This window comes from Ranitomeya imitator, chromosome 4, assembly GCF_032444005.1.
Source record: "Ranitomeya imitator isolate aRanImi1 chromosome 4, aRanImi1.pri, whole genome shotgun sequence".
NCBI lineage: Eukaryota > Metazoa > Chordata > Amphibia > Anura > Dendrobatidae > Ranitomeya > Ranitomeya imitator.
The window spans coordinates 306,759,075-306,772,544 of record NC_091285.1 but is presented as its reverse complement, the minus strand read 5'-3'; the positions used below and the strand labels follow the sequence as shown (position 1 = coordinate 306,772,544).

Sequence of the window (13,470 nt, the reverse complement as noted above, 5' to 3'; positions counted from 1 at the left end):
AACATGCAACTCTGAAATTGTTTTTTTGAGAATTATTTTTATGGTGTATATTTTGTGGTAAAAATGACCTTACAATTTGATTCTGCTCATCATTACAATTATGGTGATACAAAATACATCCAGTTTTTTTTATTATTTTCATGGTGAAAAACAAATCAGAAATTTGGAAGAAAAAAAATTTGGGGGTTGTGTCGCCATATTCTGAGACTCGTAACGTTTTTATTTTTGGTTCAATGGAGCTGAGTGATGAGTTACTTTTTACAAGGTGAGATTAAGTTTATATTTATATCATATGGAGAAAAATATGAAGTTTTGATTGCTTGTTACCACATCCTTTTTTGTGGTATTGCAGCGATAAAAAACCCTTAATTTTTGTGTTCTTGAACTATTTTTGATTACGGTGTTTACCGATTGGTTTAATTATTTTTATGTTTTGATAGATTGGACATTTCTGAATGTAGCGTTTCTACATATGCATATTCATAATTTTTTTATCACCTTTATTTTTAATGAGAGAAAAAGGGGGTGGTTTGAACTTACATGTTTTTTTCATATTTTTTAATACTTTTTTTAACTTTTCACTTTTCTTATTAGTCACCTTGGGGGACTTTAAATGGAGATTGTCCGATTGCTTGTGCTATATACAGAAATGCCACAGCATTTCAAGGGAGCTCTGTCGTGACAACACTGAGGTCTTCAACAGACGCCATTTTGTCACAGCAACCTGTCGGCAACCCACAGTCAAGTCACAGGCACGTCAATGGGTGCTTGGAATGAGGTGTCACCATTCTGGCACACTATTAATGCCGCTGTCATTGATTGACAGCGGCATTTACCATTCTTACAATTGTGGGCGGAACTGCTCCATATACCTGCTTCCGACTTGCGCCATTCACATACAGCGGATATTGTGAAGAGGTTAATCATTATTCATAAAACATCTATTTACCTTTAGTGGTGTTGGCTACATTGTTTCAAAACTCTTACTTTTGTCCATGCATTACACTGGCATAATGTTCATTGCGTGTCGGGCAAAGCTTAAGTTTATATACATCATGACATTGTTAAGTGTAACCAGAAGCAAATACCCAAAGTACTGTAGTCCTAAGTCACAGACAGGTCTTAAATTTCTCATAACTATGCTCAACTTTTCTGTTATTTCTGTGCTACTGAACTATTAAAATGGATCACATAAAAACTTGAGTGTTGAAGAACAATATATATCTGTAATGATGGCCCCTGGTTAGATGTTAAAGGCTTCCAACATACTATGGCCATGATTCATCAAGAGTAGTGTTGAGCATTCCGATACCGCAAGTATCGGGTATCGGCCGATACTTGCGGTATCGGAATTCCGATACCGAGATCCGATATTTTTGTGATATCGGGTATCGGTATCGGAAGTGTAAAATAAAGAATTAAAATAAAAAATATTGTTATATTCACCTCTCCAGCGGCCCCTGGACATCTGCGCGAGGAACCGGCGTCCGGCACGGCTTCTTTCTTCAAAATGCGCGCCTTTAGGACCTGTGGTATGACGTCCCGGCTTCTGATTGGTCGCGTGCCGCCCATGTGACCGCCACGTGACCAATCAGAAGCCGCGACGTCATTCCTCAGCTAAAGTCCTAGAATGAGCGCCTTTTAGGACCTGAGGAATGACGTCGCGGCTTCTGATTGGTCGCGTGGCGGTCACATGGGCGGCACGCGACCAATCAGAAGCCGGGACGTCATTCCACAGGTCCTAAAGGCGCGCATTTTGAAGAAAGAAGCTGTGCCGGACGCCGGATCCTCCCGCTGATGTCGAGGGGCCGCCGGAGAGGTGAATATAACAATATTTTTTATTTTAATTCTTTATTTTACACTTTAATATGGATCCCAGGGCCTGAAGGAGAGTTTCCTCTCCTTCAGACCCTGGGATCCATGAGGATACATTCCGATACTTGATGTCCCATTGACTTGTATTGGTATCGGATATCGGTATCGGCGATATCCGATATTTTTCGGGTATCGGCCGATACTATCCGATACCGATACTTTCAAGTATCGGACGGTATCGCTCAACACTAATCAAGAGTCAAGACCAGTGAGATTAATGAATATGGTACCTATGCGCGCCTCATCACAAATCTTAGGGTACCGTCACACAGTGCCATTTCGATCGCTACGACGGTACGATTCGTGACGTTCCAGCGATATCCATACGATATCGCTGTGTCTGACACGAAACAGCGATCAGGGATCCTGCTGCGAATCATATGTCGTAGCAGATCGTTTGGAACTTTCTTTCGTCGCTGGATCTCCCGCTGGCATCAATAGATCGGTGTGTGTGACACCGATCTAGCGATGCGTTCGCTTGTAACCAGGGTAAACATCGGGTTACTAAGCGCAGGACCGCGCTTAGTAACCCGATGTTTACCCTGGTTACCAGCGTAAATGTAAAAAAAAACAAACAGCACATACTTACATTCCGGTGTCCGTCAGGTCCCTTGCCGTCTGCTTCCCGCACTCACTGACTGCCGGCCGTAAAGTGAAAGCAGAGCACAGCGGTGACGTCACCGCTGTGCTGTGCTTTCACTTTACGGCCGGCAGTCAGTGAGTGCGGGAAGCAGACGGCAAGGGACAGACACCGGAATGTAAGTATGTGCTGTTTGTTTTTTTTACGCTGGTAACCAGGGTAAACATTGGGTTACTAAGCGCGGCCCTGCGCTTAGTAACCCGATGTTTACCCTGGTTACCCGGGGACTTCGGCATCGTTGGTCGCTGGAGAGCTGTCTGTGTGACAGCTCCCCAGCGACCACACTACGACTTACCTACGATCACGGCCAGGTCGTATCGCTGGTCGTGATCGTAGGTAAATCGTATAGTGTGACGGTACCCTTACTCTAGTCCTGGACTGGTGTAAGATTTCTGGCATGAGACACACTCAAGCTTGTCATGAATTAGACTATTTCTAGCGTCATGCTCCTGTCCCGCCTCAGCTTTGACCATTTTGATAGAGCTGAGTAAAAGTGTCTTAAATTGTTCAAAATATTTCTGAAAACTCAAGTTACCCAAAAACTTTGAGACATATTATATTGTTTACATCATATTTCTGATGAAAATAATGAGATGACTCTGGGTCTCAAAAAAACCTCATACAAATTTTAACCAGTACTGTAATGTTTATAAGATGTTAAAAGATCAGGTTGAACTTTTTCTGCTACATAAGATAATACCTAATTTGCCTTGCTAACTATTTAAATTACCTCCTAAATTGGACCACAATTAAGCATGGAGAGAACAATTACGTATGTACACTTTGCGCAGGTAATTTTAAAGGAAAAAAAGATTACCTAGTTCCTAAGGGTACCGTCACACAGTGCAATTTTCATCGCTACGACGGTACGATCCGTGACGCTCCAGCGTCGTTACAATATCGCTCCAGCGTCGTAGACTGCTGTCACACTTTGCAATCTATGACGCTGGAGCGATAATTTCATGACGTATGTGCGATGTAGAAGCCGTTGGTTACTATGCGCACATCGTATACGATATATGTTACACCATGCAATCATGCCGCCACAGCGGGACACTAGACGACGAAAGAAAGTTTCAAACGATCTGCTACGACGTACGATTCTCAGCGGGGTCCCTGATCGCAGGAGCGTGTCAGACACTGCGATCTCGTAACTATATCGCTCGAACGTCACGAATCGTGCCGTCGTAGCGATCAAAATTGCACTGTGTGACGGTACCCTAAATGTAATGTCTTCACAAGGAATTAGGTTTGACAAACATCCTTTGTCCTATGCATAGTAAATAAAATACAGTATACAATTGTATAGGTGTAGTGAAAGTGTGGGTTTATCCAAGAGAATTACATTGTGAAAAAATATGAAATAGAGTAAGAATATTGGGTTTTGAAAGAAAGAGCCCTTTGTTCTAAGAAAAAAAATGCACAAAATCTGTATTTTTTTTGCAAACTTTTTTCTTTTAACATTCAGCAATAAGGACGATTAATTCTAAACAGATTTAGATTGTTTTTGCATGGTCTGCGTATATTAGGTCCAGAGGTGTAAGATGTAGGTTAGCAGTCAATAACGATATATAATACATTCTTAAATAACCCCATAAGACAATATATGATCTTGCAATAAGCATTCCATAGATAGAGAGGAAGCAGAATATAAAACAAAGGCTCTTTTAAGAATATGCATGATGATAATGTACATAGTCACACTTCTATAATCCCAGGCACATGCCTTTTTCCTGTATGACTGGGTTTTAAATCAAACAATGTTAACTTTTTAAAATATTATTTCGATCTGACAGCTGTTAGGGATCACAAGGTAAATGGATTCAGACAATTCTGACCTAGCCTCAGGCGAAAAAAAAGAAAACATCAGAAAACTCTCTAAAATGAAAAGTTTGTCAGATTTACTACTAGATTTAGAAAAATAAAGAATATAGTCATAACATGGATATCCAGGAAATGTTGTTCCCATGATGTCAGATGCAAAGGTATTTACCCAAATCCCGGGATTGAAGTCCTACATTATGCAGTATAAAATTACACCTCATAAATATCTGGCTACAATATGAAAACATTTCACAAAGTTTAGATTTCCAATAATTGCAACATACAGCATTATGTGAAAATCTGAAATAAATGCAGAATAAGGCTGGAGTTTTTGTGTAACAATTTTTTATGTGGCAATAACTATAGACACATGGCACTCTATGAAGGTTAGCAAAGCTCTCGTATGTAACTACAAACACTTGTTACTGCCTATATATTTCCAACAATAAAGTGGCATCTTAATATTTAAGAGACAAATATTATTCTAATGACCCAATAGTAAAATGTGTACTTGTAAATGTAAATGCAGTGTTGGGAAAACTAAAAAGGTTAGCAGGTTTCCATGAAACATATCATGTTTGCATATGATAACGGTTCTAGATATTGTGATGTCACATTAGCCTGCTTATGGAATATACATACCACGAACAGGTGTGCACAACATGGATACTCACTTTGGAAGAAAGCCTAACTACTAGCATGCATGCAACTATGATGAGATGGAGGGATTTATTGACCATGGAAAACCGATTCAGAGTCTAGGTAAAACTCCTTCAAGGTCACATCCAGACTCTAGGATTATAGGCTACACGACTTTGTTTCAAGCCTTCTTACGAACTTTTTTTTCTGTTTTCTAATATACATATAAAAAAACATGACTAGTGGAGCCACATCTCATTTGGATTCTTAAAATAAAAGGTTTCAAGAAAAATTGAAAGAGCAAGCAGGAAAATCTTGTCTGGCATGCCAACTTTATACAGGGTAGGCCATGTATATGAATACACCTAAATAAAATGGGAATGGTTGGTGATATCAGCTTCCTGTTTGTGGCACACTAGTATATGTGAGGGGGAAAACTTTTCAAGATGGGTGGTGGCCATAGCAGCCATTTTGAAGTCGGCCATTTTAGATCCAACTTTATTTTTTCCAATGGGAAGAAGGTCATGTCACACATCAAACTTATTGAGAATTTCACAAGAAAAACAATGGTGTGTTTGGTTTTAATGTAACTTTATTATTTCATGAGTTATTTACAAGTTTCTCTTTGTTTACAGCAATTGACATGTCGCAGAAGTTAACATGTGAGGAGTGGATAGAAATTGTGTTAATGTCTGGTGAACGCAGTACCCGGGTCATTGCAGCAGATTTCAATGCAAGACACCCTATGCAAGAAAACTGCCACCATTCCCATGTTATTTAGGTGTATCCATATAATGGGCCCCACAAAAAAGTTTGCCTCATCACTGAACATAATGTTCTGTGTAAACTGAGGGTCCTGTTCCAATTTTTGCTTTGCCCATTCTGCAAATTCAGTGCACCAATCTGGGTCATCCTCGTTGAGATGCTGCAGCAGCTGGATTTTGTAAGGGTGCCATTTGTGAGTAGCTAATATCCGCCACAGCGACCCAAATAAATCATCCTAAACAACCAGATGTCCAAGGATAACATTATAGTAAATAACCACCAAAAATGGCAAAATGAAACAAAGATTATACACAAAACAGTGGTTGATGATTCAATTTTACACTGGACGACACCGTATTAACTCCCCATTTGTAACAAAGATACAATATGTCTTGCAGCAGAAACTTATTACAATGACAACATTATAGTTATGATATATTTACAGTTAATCAAATTGTGTTGCATTCTATATTTAATTGTGATCTTTTAATTGTAACCCCCCCAAAAAATCTGATATTTTCTGCACATGCAAAATATATTTTTGTAAAATCTTGTTAATTTGCCACTAATATAAATTCCCTCCTACCCCATAATCACATGAAAGCATAATAGGCTCACCGTTGTAGGCACTGGAACAATCTCAAAGTGGAATGACAGGGGACTGGAATGATCCTTTTGTCAAGAGGAGTGACAAGGAACTTGAATGATCTGAAAGTGCAACAACAGGGGACTGGAACAATGTAAAAGGAAAAGATACAGCAATAGCTACGACCCAAACTGAGAAAAGTAAGAAACAGTGAAAGGCAAAGACAGAAAAGAAAACTGGATGATTCTAACACACAAGGCATGGAATTCTGAAGTTGTTTATAGCCAGAACATTAAAAATCACAGTGTAAATGAAAGTAAAAGAGTAAGTAACAATGGAGATGTGCAATGGATGGCTTCCTTATGAGTGTTCTTATGGAAATGTCTAAACTGTAATTCTTTATGTATAAATAACCTTATATGTATAGAACTTTTCAGAAACTATCATAAATTATTAAATACATAGAATACAATGCAATGTACTTTGCTATAATACAATAATTAAGATACGGTTACCTTCACACATGGCAGATGTTTTTGCAAACATTTTTGTGCAAGTAATCCGCACCATGAATCTGAATAGGCTTTATAAACATCTTCTGCTCATGTGAGGTAATGACCCATTTTGAGAACAGATTTCTAAGAAAATCTTTGCTTAAAATTTGCCACAAGTTAATACCATAAGAAACACTCTCAAAATATATAGAATCTCTCTCTCTGGAGAAATATTTCAACTATCCAAGGCCTATTTAAAAGACTAACATTCTCTATAATCCAAACCTCCCATTCCCACCTCCAGGACTTCTGCCATGATATACCAGTTTTCTAGTTAAATCCCAGTATCCAGTTTTAAGCGTGACCTAAAAACACATTTCTTTAGGTCAGCGTATCACCTCACCTCAGTAATTTAACTAACCTTTTCTCACTTCTACGCACTCAGAAGCACTTTGTATCTGTGCTTGTATAGATACTGGATGGTGACCAGTTCATGCAGCGTTATTTGCATGCCCCTATTTATTATACTGCAAAGATAGAAGGCCATATTTTCAGTCTAAATGCTATCTGTGGGAAAACAGATTGCACTCAGACAGCACTTGGACCAATGCTATTCAATGGGGAATTGGAGATGAACAATTGTTTTCACTGACCAAATCTTCTTATGAAAAAAATTGCAACATGCACTAGTTTCTTCAGTGTGTCAGATGAGACTCGCCAAATCAAGACTGCGGGAATGCGCAAAAAATCGAATGCCATACAGAGCTAAAGTTTTGCACCCATTTTTTATGGATACATTGCAATTCTTTAACATACTACGTGGTCTCGAAAATAATTAAAAGGAGATGCTGTAAAAAACATAGGTATTGCAAATGGATGACAAGTAAGAAATATTCATCTGAGTTTTCTAGATGAACCTATGATGATTTTTAATCCTTTAACTTGGATTGGATGATAGGTTAGGCTCAGTACAAAAGAAATATTTAGAAGAAAAAGTCAGTGTCACAATCCTGCCACTTAAGGTGTCCTAGGGATGCAGTGAGTGATATTTTAGCCATCCTATCGTATGGATGGTGTGGGCATGACAGGCTCAATCAGGCCAAGCCTGCTATTTTCCTCCAGGTGTCACCCTTTCAGAGCAATTACCTGGCTATTTAGCTGGCAGACAATGGATAAACCATTGCCAGTCATAGCTTTGATCGTTTTTGTGTGTGCTTTGAGCTCTAAGTTGTGATTCTGAACTTTGTGTCTGACCTTGGACTTTGCCTTTGACTATTCCTTTGTCTTATCTCTTTGTCTCTGACATGCTCTCATGACACTTGACCTCTGACTCTTTGACTTCCCTACCTCATGTCTTGTCTGTGAGAAGTGACTCAGCATCACAGTCAAAAGGATAGGGAATATACATGTCTCATCAAGTGTTTGGTTTAGCCCCAGAGGTAAATGTAAACATTTATCTAATGCATGTAAATATATGGGTTAGGCACACGTCAGGGTTCCTTGCTGACATTTCCTGAACAAAACCGGACTTTTTCCACAGGAAATCCACATGCTTTTTTATCACGGTTTTTTTTGCGGATTTTTTGCTTTTTTACCGGAGGTTCCCTGTTGTGAATTCAGCTTTTTGGCTCCCTCCGGTGGTTGTAGAGGGTAATGCAGTTATGCCTGGACTGCAGGAGTGGGCAGGTGTATCTACTAATTGCAAAACTGACTGGAGTATATAGCTTTGCAGGATCCTTTAGTCAGTACCAGTTGTCCATTGTTCTGGAAGGATTCACTTCCCTGCTGGTCTCTCCAGTTTGCTGTGCTTTTCTACAAAGATAAGTCCTGCTTGTTTTTTTCTGTCCACCTGCAGTGGACTTTATAGTTCTGTGCATTTTCATGTTTTTGTTTTGTCCAGCTTAGTCTGTGAAGGATTTTTTGCAGCCTAGATATTTCTCTGGAGATGCAGATATACCCCCCATGTCTTTAGTCAGATGTGGTGATCCGTATTTTCTGCGGTGGATATTTTCTAGTGTTTTTGTACTGACCGCATAGTACTCTGTTCTATTCTTTCTTTTTAGCTAGTATGGCCTCCTATGCTAAAATCTGATTTCATATCTGCGTAAGTTATTTCCCTCTCCTCTCACGGTCAATATTTGTGGGGGGGCTATCTATCCTTTGGGGATTTTCTCTGAAGATAGGTTTCCTGTTTCTGTCTTTAGGGGTAGTTAGATCTTAGGCTGTGCCGAGGGGTCTAGGGAGTGTTAGGTACCCCCCACGGCTACTTCTAGTTGCGCTGCTAGGTTCAGGGTTTGCGGTCAGTACAGGGACCACCTTCTCCAGAGTCCGTCTCATGCTGCTCCTAGGCCACCAGATCATAACAGTTCACCAATGCAATACATAGCGGCAAAAATGCAAAAAATCCACAAAATTAATGAACATGCTGCGTTTTTTACCGCAATGCATTTTTTTCACGGAAAAAAACGCAACATGTGCACAAAAATTGCAGATTGCATTCTATTAATAGGATGCTTAATAGATGCATTTTTTTTGTGGTTTTAATGCATTTTTATAGCGAAAAAAAGAGAAAAAAAGGTGAAAAGTCCGGAACGTGTGCACACAGCTTAATGCTTTTTTCACGCTGTGTAACTTGCATGTTTTTAACCCCTTCATGACCACAGCTTTTTTCATTTTTGTTTTCCCTCCCCTCGTTCCCTGCCCCATAACTTTTATATTTTTCCATCAATATGGCCATTTGAGGGTTTGTTTTTTGCGGGACAAGTTGTACTTTTGAACGACATCATTGGTTTTAGCATGTCATGTACTAAGAAACGGGAAAAAAATTCCAAATTTGGTGAAATTGCAAAAAAGTGCAATTCCACACTTGTTTTGGCTTTTCTTAGGTTCACTAAATACTAAAACTGACCTGCCATTTTGATTCTCCAGGTCATTACGAGTTCATAGACACCAAGCATGTCTAGGTTATGTTTTATCTAAGTAGTAAAAAAATTCCAAACTTTTTACAGAGGCATTTAACTAGTTAATAGCGGCGGGTGGATCGCGATTCCATCCGCCGCTATTGTGGGCACATGTCAGCTGTACAAAACAGCTGACACATCCCGGCTTTGATGCAGGCTCACTGCCGAAGCCCGCATCAAAGTGGGGGTTCTGACCTCGAACGTACTATCCCGTCCGAGGTCAGAAAGGGGTTAAAGTATCAGTGAGCATATGTCACATTGAATTGAAAAAAATAGCCAAATATATTTATCATTATATTGTTTAATATGGATAACATATACATGTTATTATCATAAAGTAACGATGATTTGCTTCTGTGTGAAACTTTTGGATACAGTATATGAAAATACAGTGTGTAGCCTATTAACCAAATTATAGCGAATGATGACATGTTTATAAGACGTCTTTTTATCACAAAAGCAATAATATTTTCTATAAATGTTATTTACAAATTAGCCAGATAATGACCAGGCTTCATAAATTTAGAACGCTTGGTCCTGGGCTTTTATCCACAAGGCATTGTAAATAATGGCACTGGTTTAAAAGGAACCTGTCTCCAGGAATAACACTGTTATCCTACAAATACGCAGTTAATCTGCAGGTTAACAGCATTATGATGCTGTCCTGTGTCTTTATGCAGCTGAAGGGAGAAAATCATCTTTACTCTACCCACCAGCATTTGGTATTCAGTCATAGTGGTGGGACGGCACCACTTCAGTCACTGCTCTGAGTAAACAGAGCGGCCACTGTAACTACACCCCCGCCCTGACTGACAGCCAGCTGCAATGTCGAGCCAGTGTTAGTCTGGGCCGGGGGCGTAGTTACAGCGGCCGCTGTGTATACTCAGAGCATTGACTGAACCAGCAGCGGCGCCACCTTCCATGACTGAAAACTGAATGTTGGTGAGGAGGATAAAGATCATTTTCACCCCTCCTCATTCAGCTGCGCGCAGGCGCTGGACAGCATCATATTGCTGTTACCCTGCAGAGTAACCCCATAACTGCAGGGTAAAAGGATTATTCCTGGTGACAGGCTCCCTTTAAAGCTCCTGCAATTTAGCAGTGTCTGACATCCAGAGACCCTAGGTAGAAGACAAAAGCGGTTGATTACTACTACTCCTTTGCAGGTCACATAAGACTATACAGGTAATAAGAGTATGCATAGCTGATGCTTCTTTAGCTACTAGTGATCACATGATCACCTTGTCTCTGCTCAGGATAGCAGAACTGCTGGATCATGGCAGACCCAGATCAAGTCTGTTAGTAAAACTTGGCACAGCAGTGGACTCCTATGGATGCCTCAGTTACAGTGGGATAACAATAAAATAAGAAAAAATCTTTTCAATGATCTCTTGAGGATAAATGTTCAAAATATAGAAATCCATAAAAAGTTTACAAAAAAGTAAAAAGTATTCACGACAATTTTTTTTAAAGAAATTTATTTTATTTTACATAAAATACATTTGATTCTCTACATATAACTAGAAAAAAAACTACACATATTAGGGATCCACACTACTGTTATAACCTGGAAAATTCATTCAACAAGTTATATGGTGTAGAACATGAACACTTACGGTACATTTTTAAACAAAAACAAACAAAAACAGCTTTTTTCTAAATTTGTAATGCAAAAAAGTAATTTATATGTACCGCCAAAAGATGTTAATAAATAATACAGTTTGCCCCACATGAAAATAAAGCCTCATACAGATCTGTCAATGAAAAAAAAACATATATACAGTGGGGCAAAAAAGTATTTAGTCAGTCAGCAATAGTGCAAGTTCCACCACTTAAAAAGATGAGAGGCGTCTGTAATTTACATCATAGGAAGACCTCAACTATGGGAGACAAACTGAGAAAAAAAAATCCAGAAAATCACATTGTCTGTTTTTTTAACATTTTATTTGCATATTATGGTGGAAAATAAGTATTTGGTCAGAAACTAAATTTCATCTCAATACTTTGTAATATATCCTTTGTTGGCAATGACAGAGGTCAATTGTTTTCTGTAAGTCTTCACAAGGTTGCCACACACTGTTGTTGGTATGTTGGCCCATTCCTCCATGCAGATCTCCTCTAGAGCAGTGATGATTTTGGCTTTTCGTTTGGCAACACGGACTTTCAACTCCCTCCAAAGGTTTTCTATAGGGTTGAGATCTGGAGACTGGCTAGGCCACTCCAGGACCTTGAAATGCTTCTTACGAAGCCACTCCTTCGTTGCCCTGGCGGTGTGCTTTGGATCATTGTCATGTTGAAAGACCCAGCCACGTTTCATCTTCAATGCCCTTGCTGATGGAAGGAGGTTTGCACTCAAAATCTCACGATACATGGCCCCATTCATTCTTTCATGTACCCGGATCAGTCGTCCTGGCCCCTTTGCAGAGAAACAGCCCCAAAGCATGGTTTCCACCACCATGCTTTACAGTAGGTATGGTGTTTGATGGATGCAACTCTGTATTCTTTTTCCTCCAAACACGACAAGTTGTGTTTCTACCAAACAGTTCGAGTTTGGTTTCATCAGACCATAGGACATTCTCCCAAAACTCCTCTGGATCATCCAAATGCTCTCTAGCAAACTTCAGACGGGCCCGGACATGTACTGTCTTAAGCAGTGGGACACGTCTGGCACTGCAGGATCTGAGTCCATGGAGGCGTAGTGTGTTACTTATGGTAGGCCTTGTTACATTGGTCCCAGCTCTCTGCAGTTCATTCACTAGGTTCCCCCGCGTGGTTCTGGGATTTTTGCTCACCGTTCTTGTGATCATTCTGACCCCACGGGGTGGGATTTTGCGTGGAGCCCCAGATCGAGGGAGATTATCAGTGGTCTTGTATGTCTTCCATTTTCTAATTATTGCTCCCACTGTTGATTTCTTCACTCCAAGCTGGTTGGCTATTGCAGATTCAGTCTTCCCAGCCTGGTGCAGGGCTACAATTTTGTTTCTGGTGTCCTTTGACAGCTCTTTGGTCTTCACCATAGTGGAGTTTGGAGTCAGACTGTTTGAGGGTGTGCACAGGTGTCTTTTTATACTGATAACAAGTTTAAACAGGTGCCATTACTACAGGTAATGAGTGGAGGAAAGAGGAGACTCTTAAAGAAGAAGTTACAGGTCTGTGAGAGCCAGAAATCTTGATTGTTTGTTTCTGACCAAATACTTATTTTCCACCATAATATGCAAAAAAAATGTTAAAAAAACAGACAATGTGATTTTCTGGATTTTTTTTTCTCAGTTTGTCTCCCATAGTTGAGGTCTACCTATGATGTAAATTACAGACGCCTCTCATCTTTTTAAGTGGTGGAACTTGCACTATTGCTAAATACTTTTTTGCCCCACTGTATATATATATATATATATATATGTGTCATATAAAAAGCTGAATGTGTGTGTGCGTGTGTGTATGTGTGTATGTCCGGGATTGGTATCTCCACCGTCGCAGCTACAGCCACAACATTTTGCACAGTCACATGTCTGGACCTCGAGAGCGTCATAGGCTATGTTGTGAGGCGAAATTTTAACTCCGCGCTTTCCAATTCACCAAACAATTTTGCCCCTATCTACATAATGGGGAAAAAAGTGAAAGGAAAAGTGTTGGAGGCAAATTGACAGCTGCCAGATGTGAACAAGGGGGACTTAAAGAGTGAGAGCG

General features: G+C 39.8%; 1 protein-coding gene across 12 annotated transcripts in view; it reads right to left on the bottom strand.

Annotated features, from left to right (window-relative positions):
• FOXP2 (forkhead box P2) overlaps window positions 1-13,470 on the bottom strand; it is a 476,937-nt gene that overhangs the window by 57,117 nt on the left and 406,350 nt on the right. For 3 of the 12 annotated variants that reach the window (XM_069764818.1, XM_069764819.1, XM_069764820.1), the window contains exon 17: window positions 6,362-6,451. The exons of the other annotated variants lie outside the window; for them this stretch is intronic. In XM_069764818.1, the coding sequence (XP_069620919.1) occupies window positions 6,362-6,451 (90 nt within the window). The remainder of the gene's footprint in view (window positions 1-6,361; window positions 6,452-13,470) is intronic. 12 annotated transcript variants of the gene reach the window in all.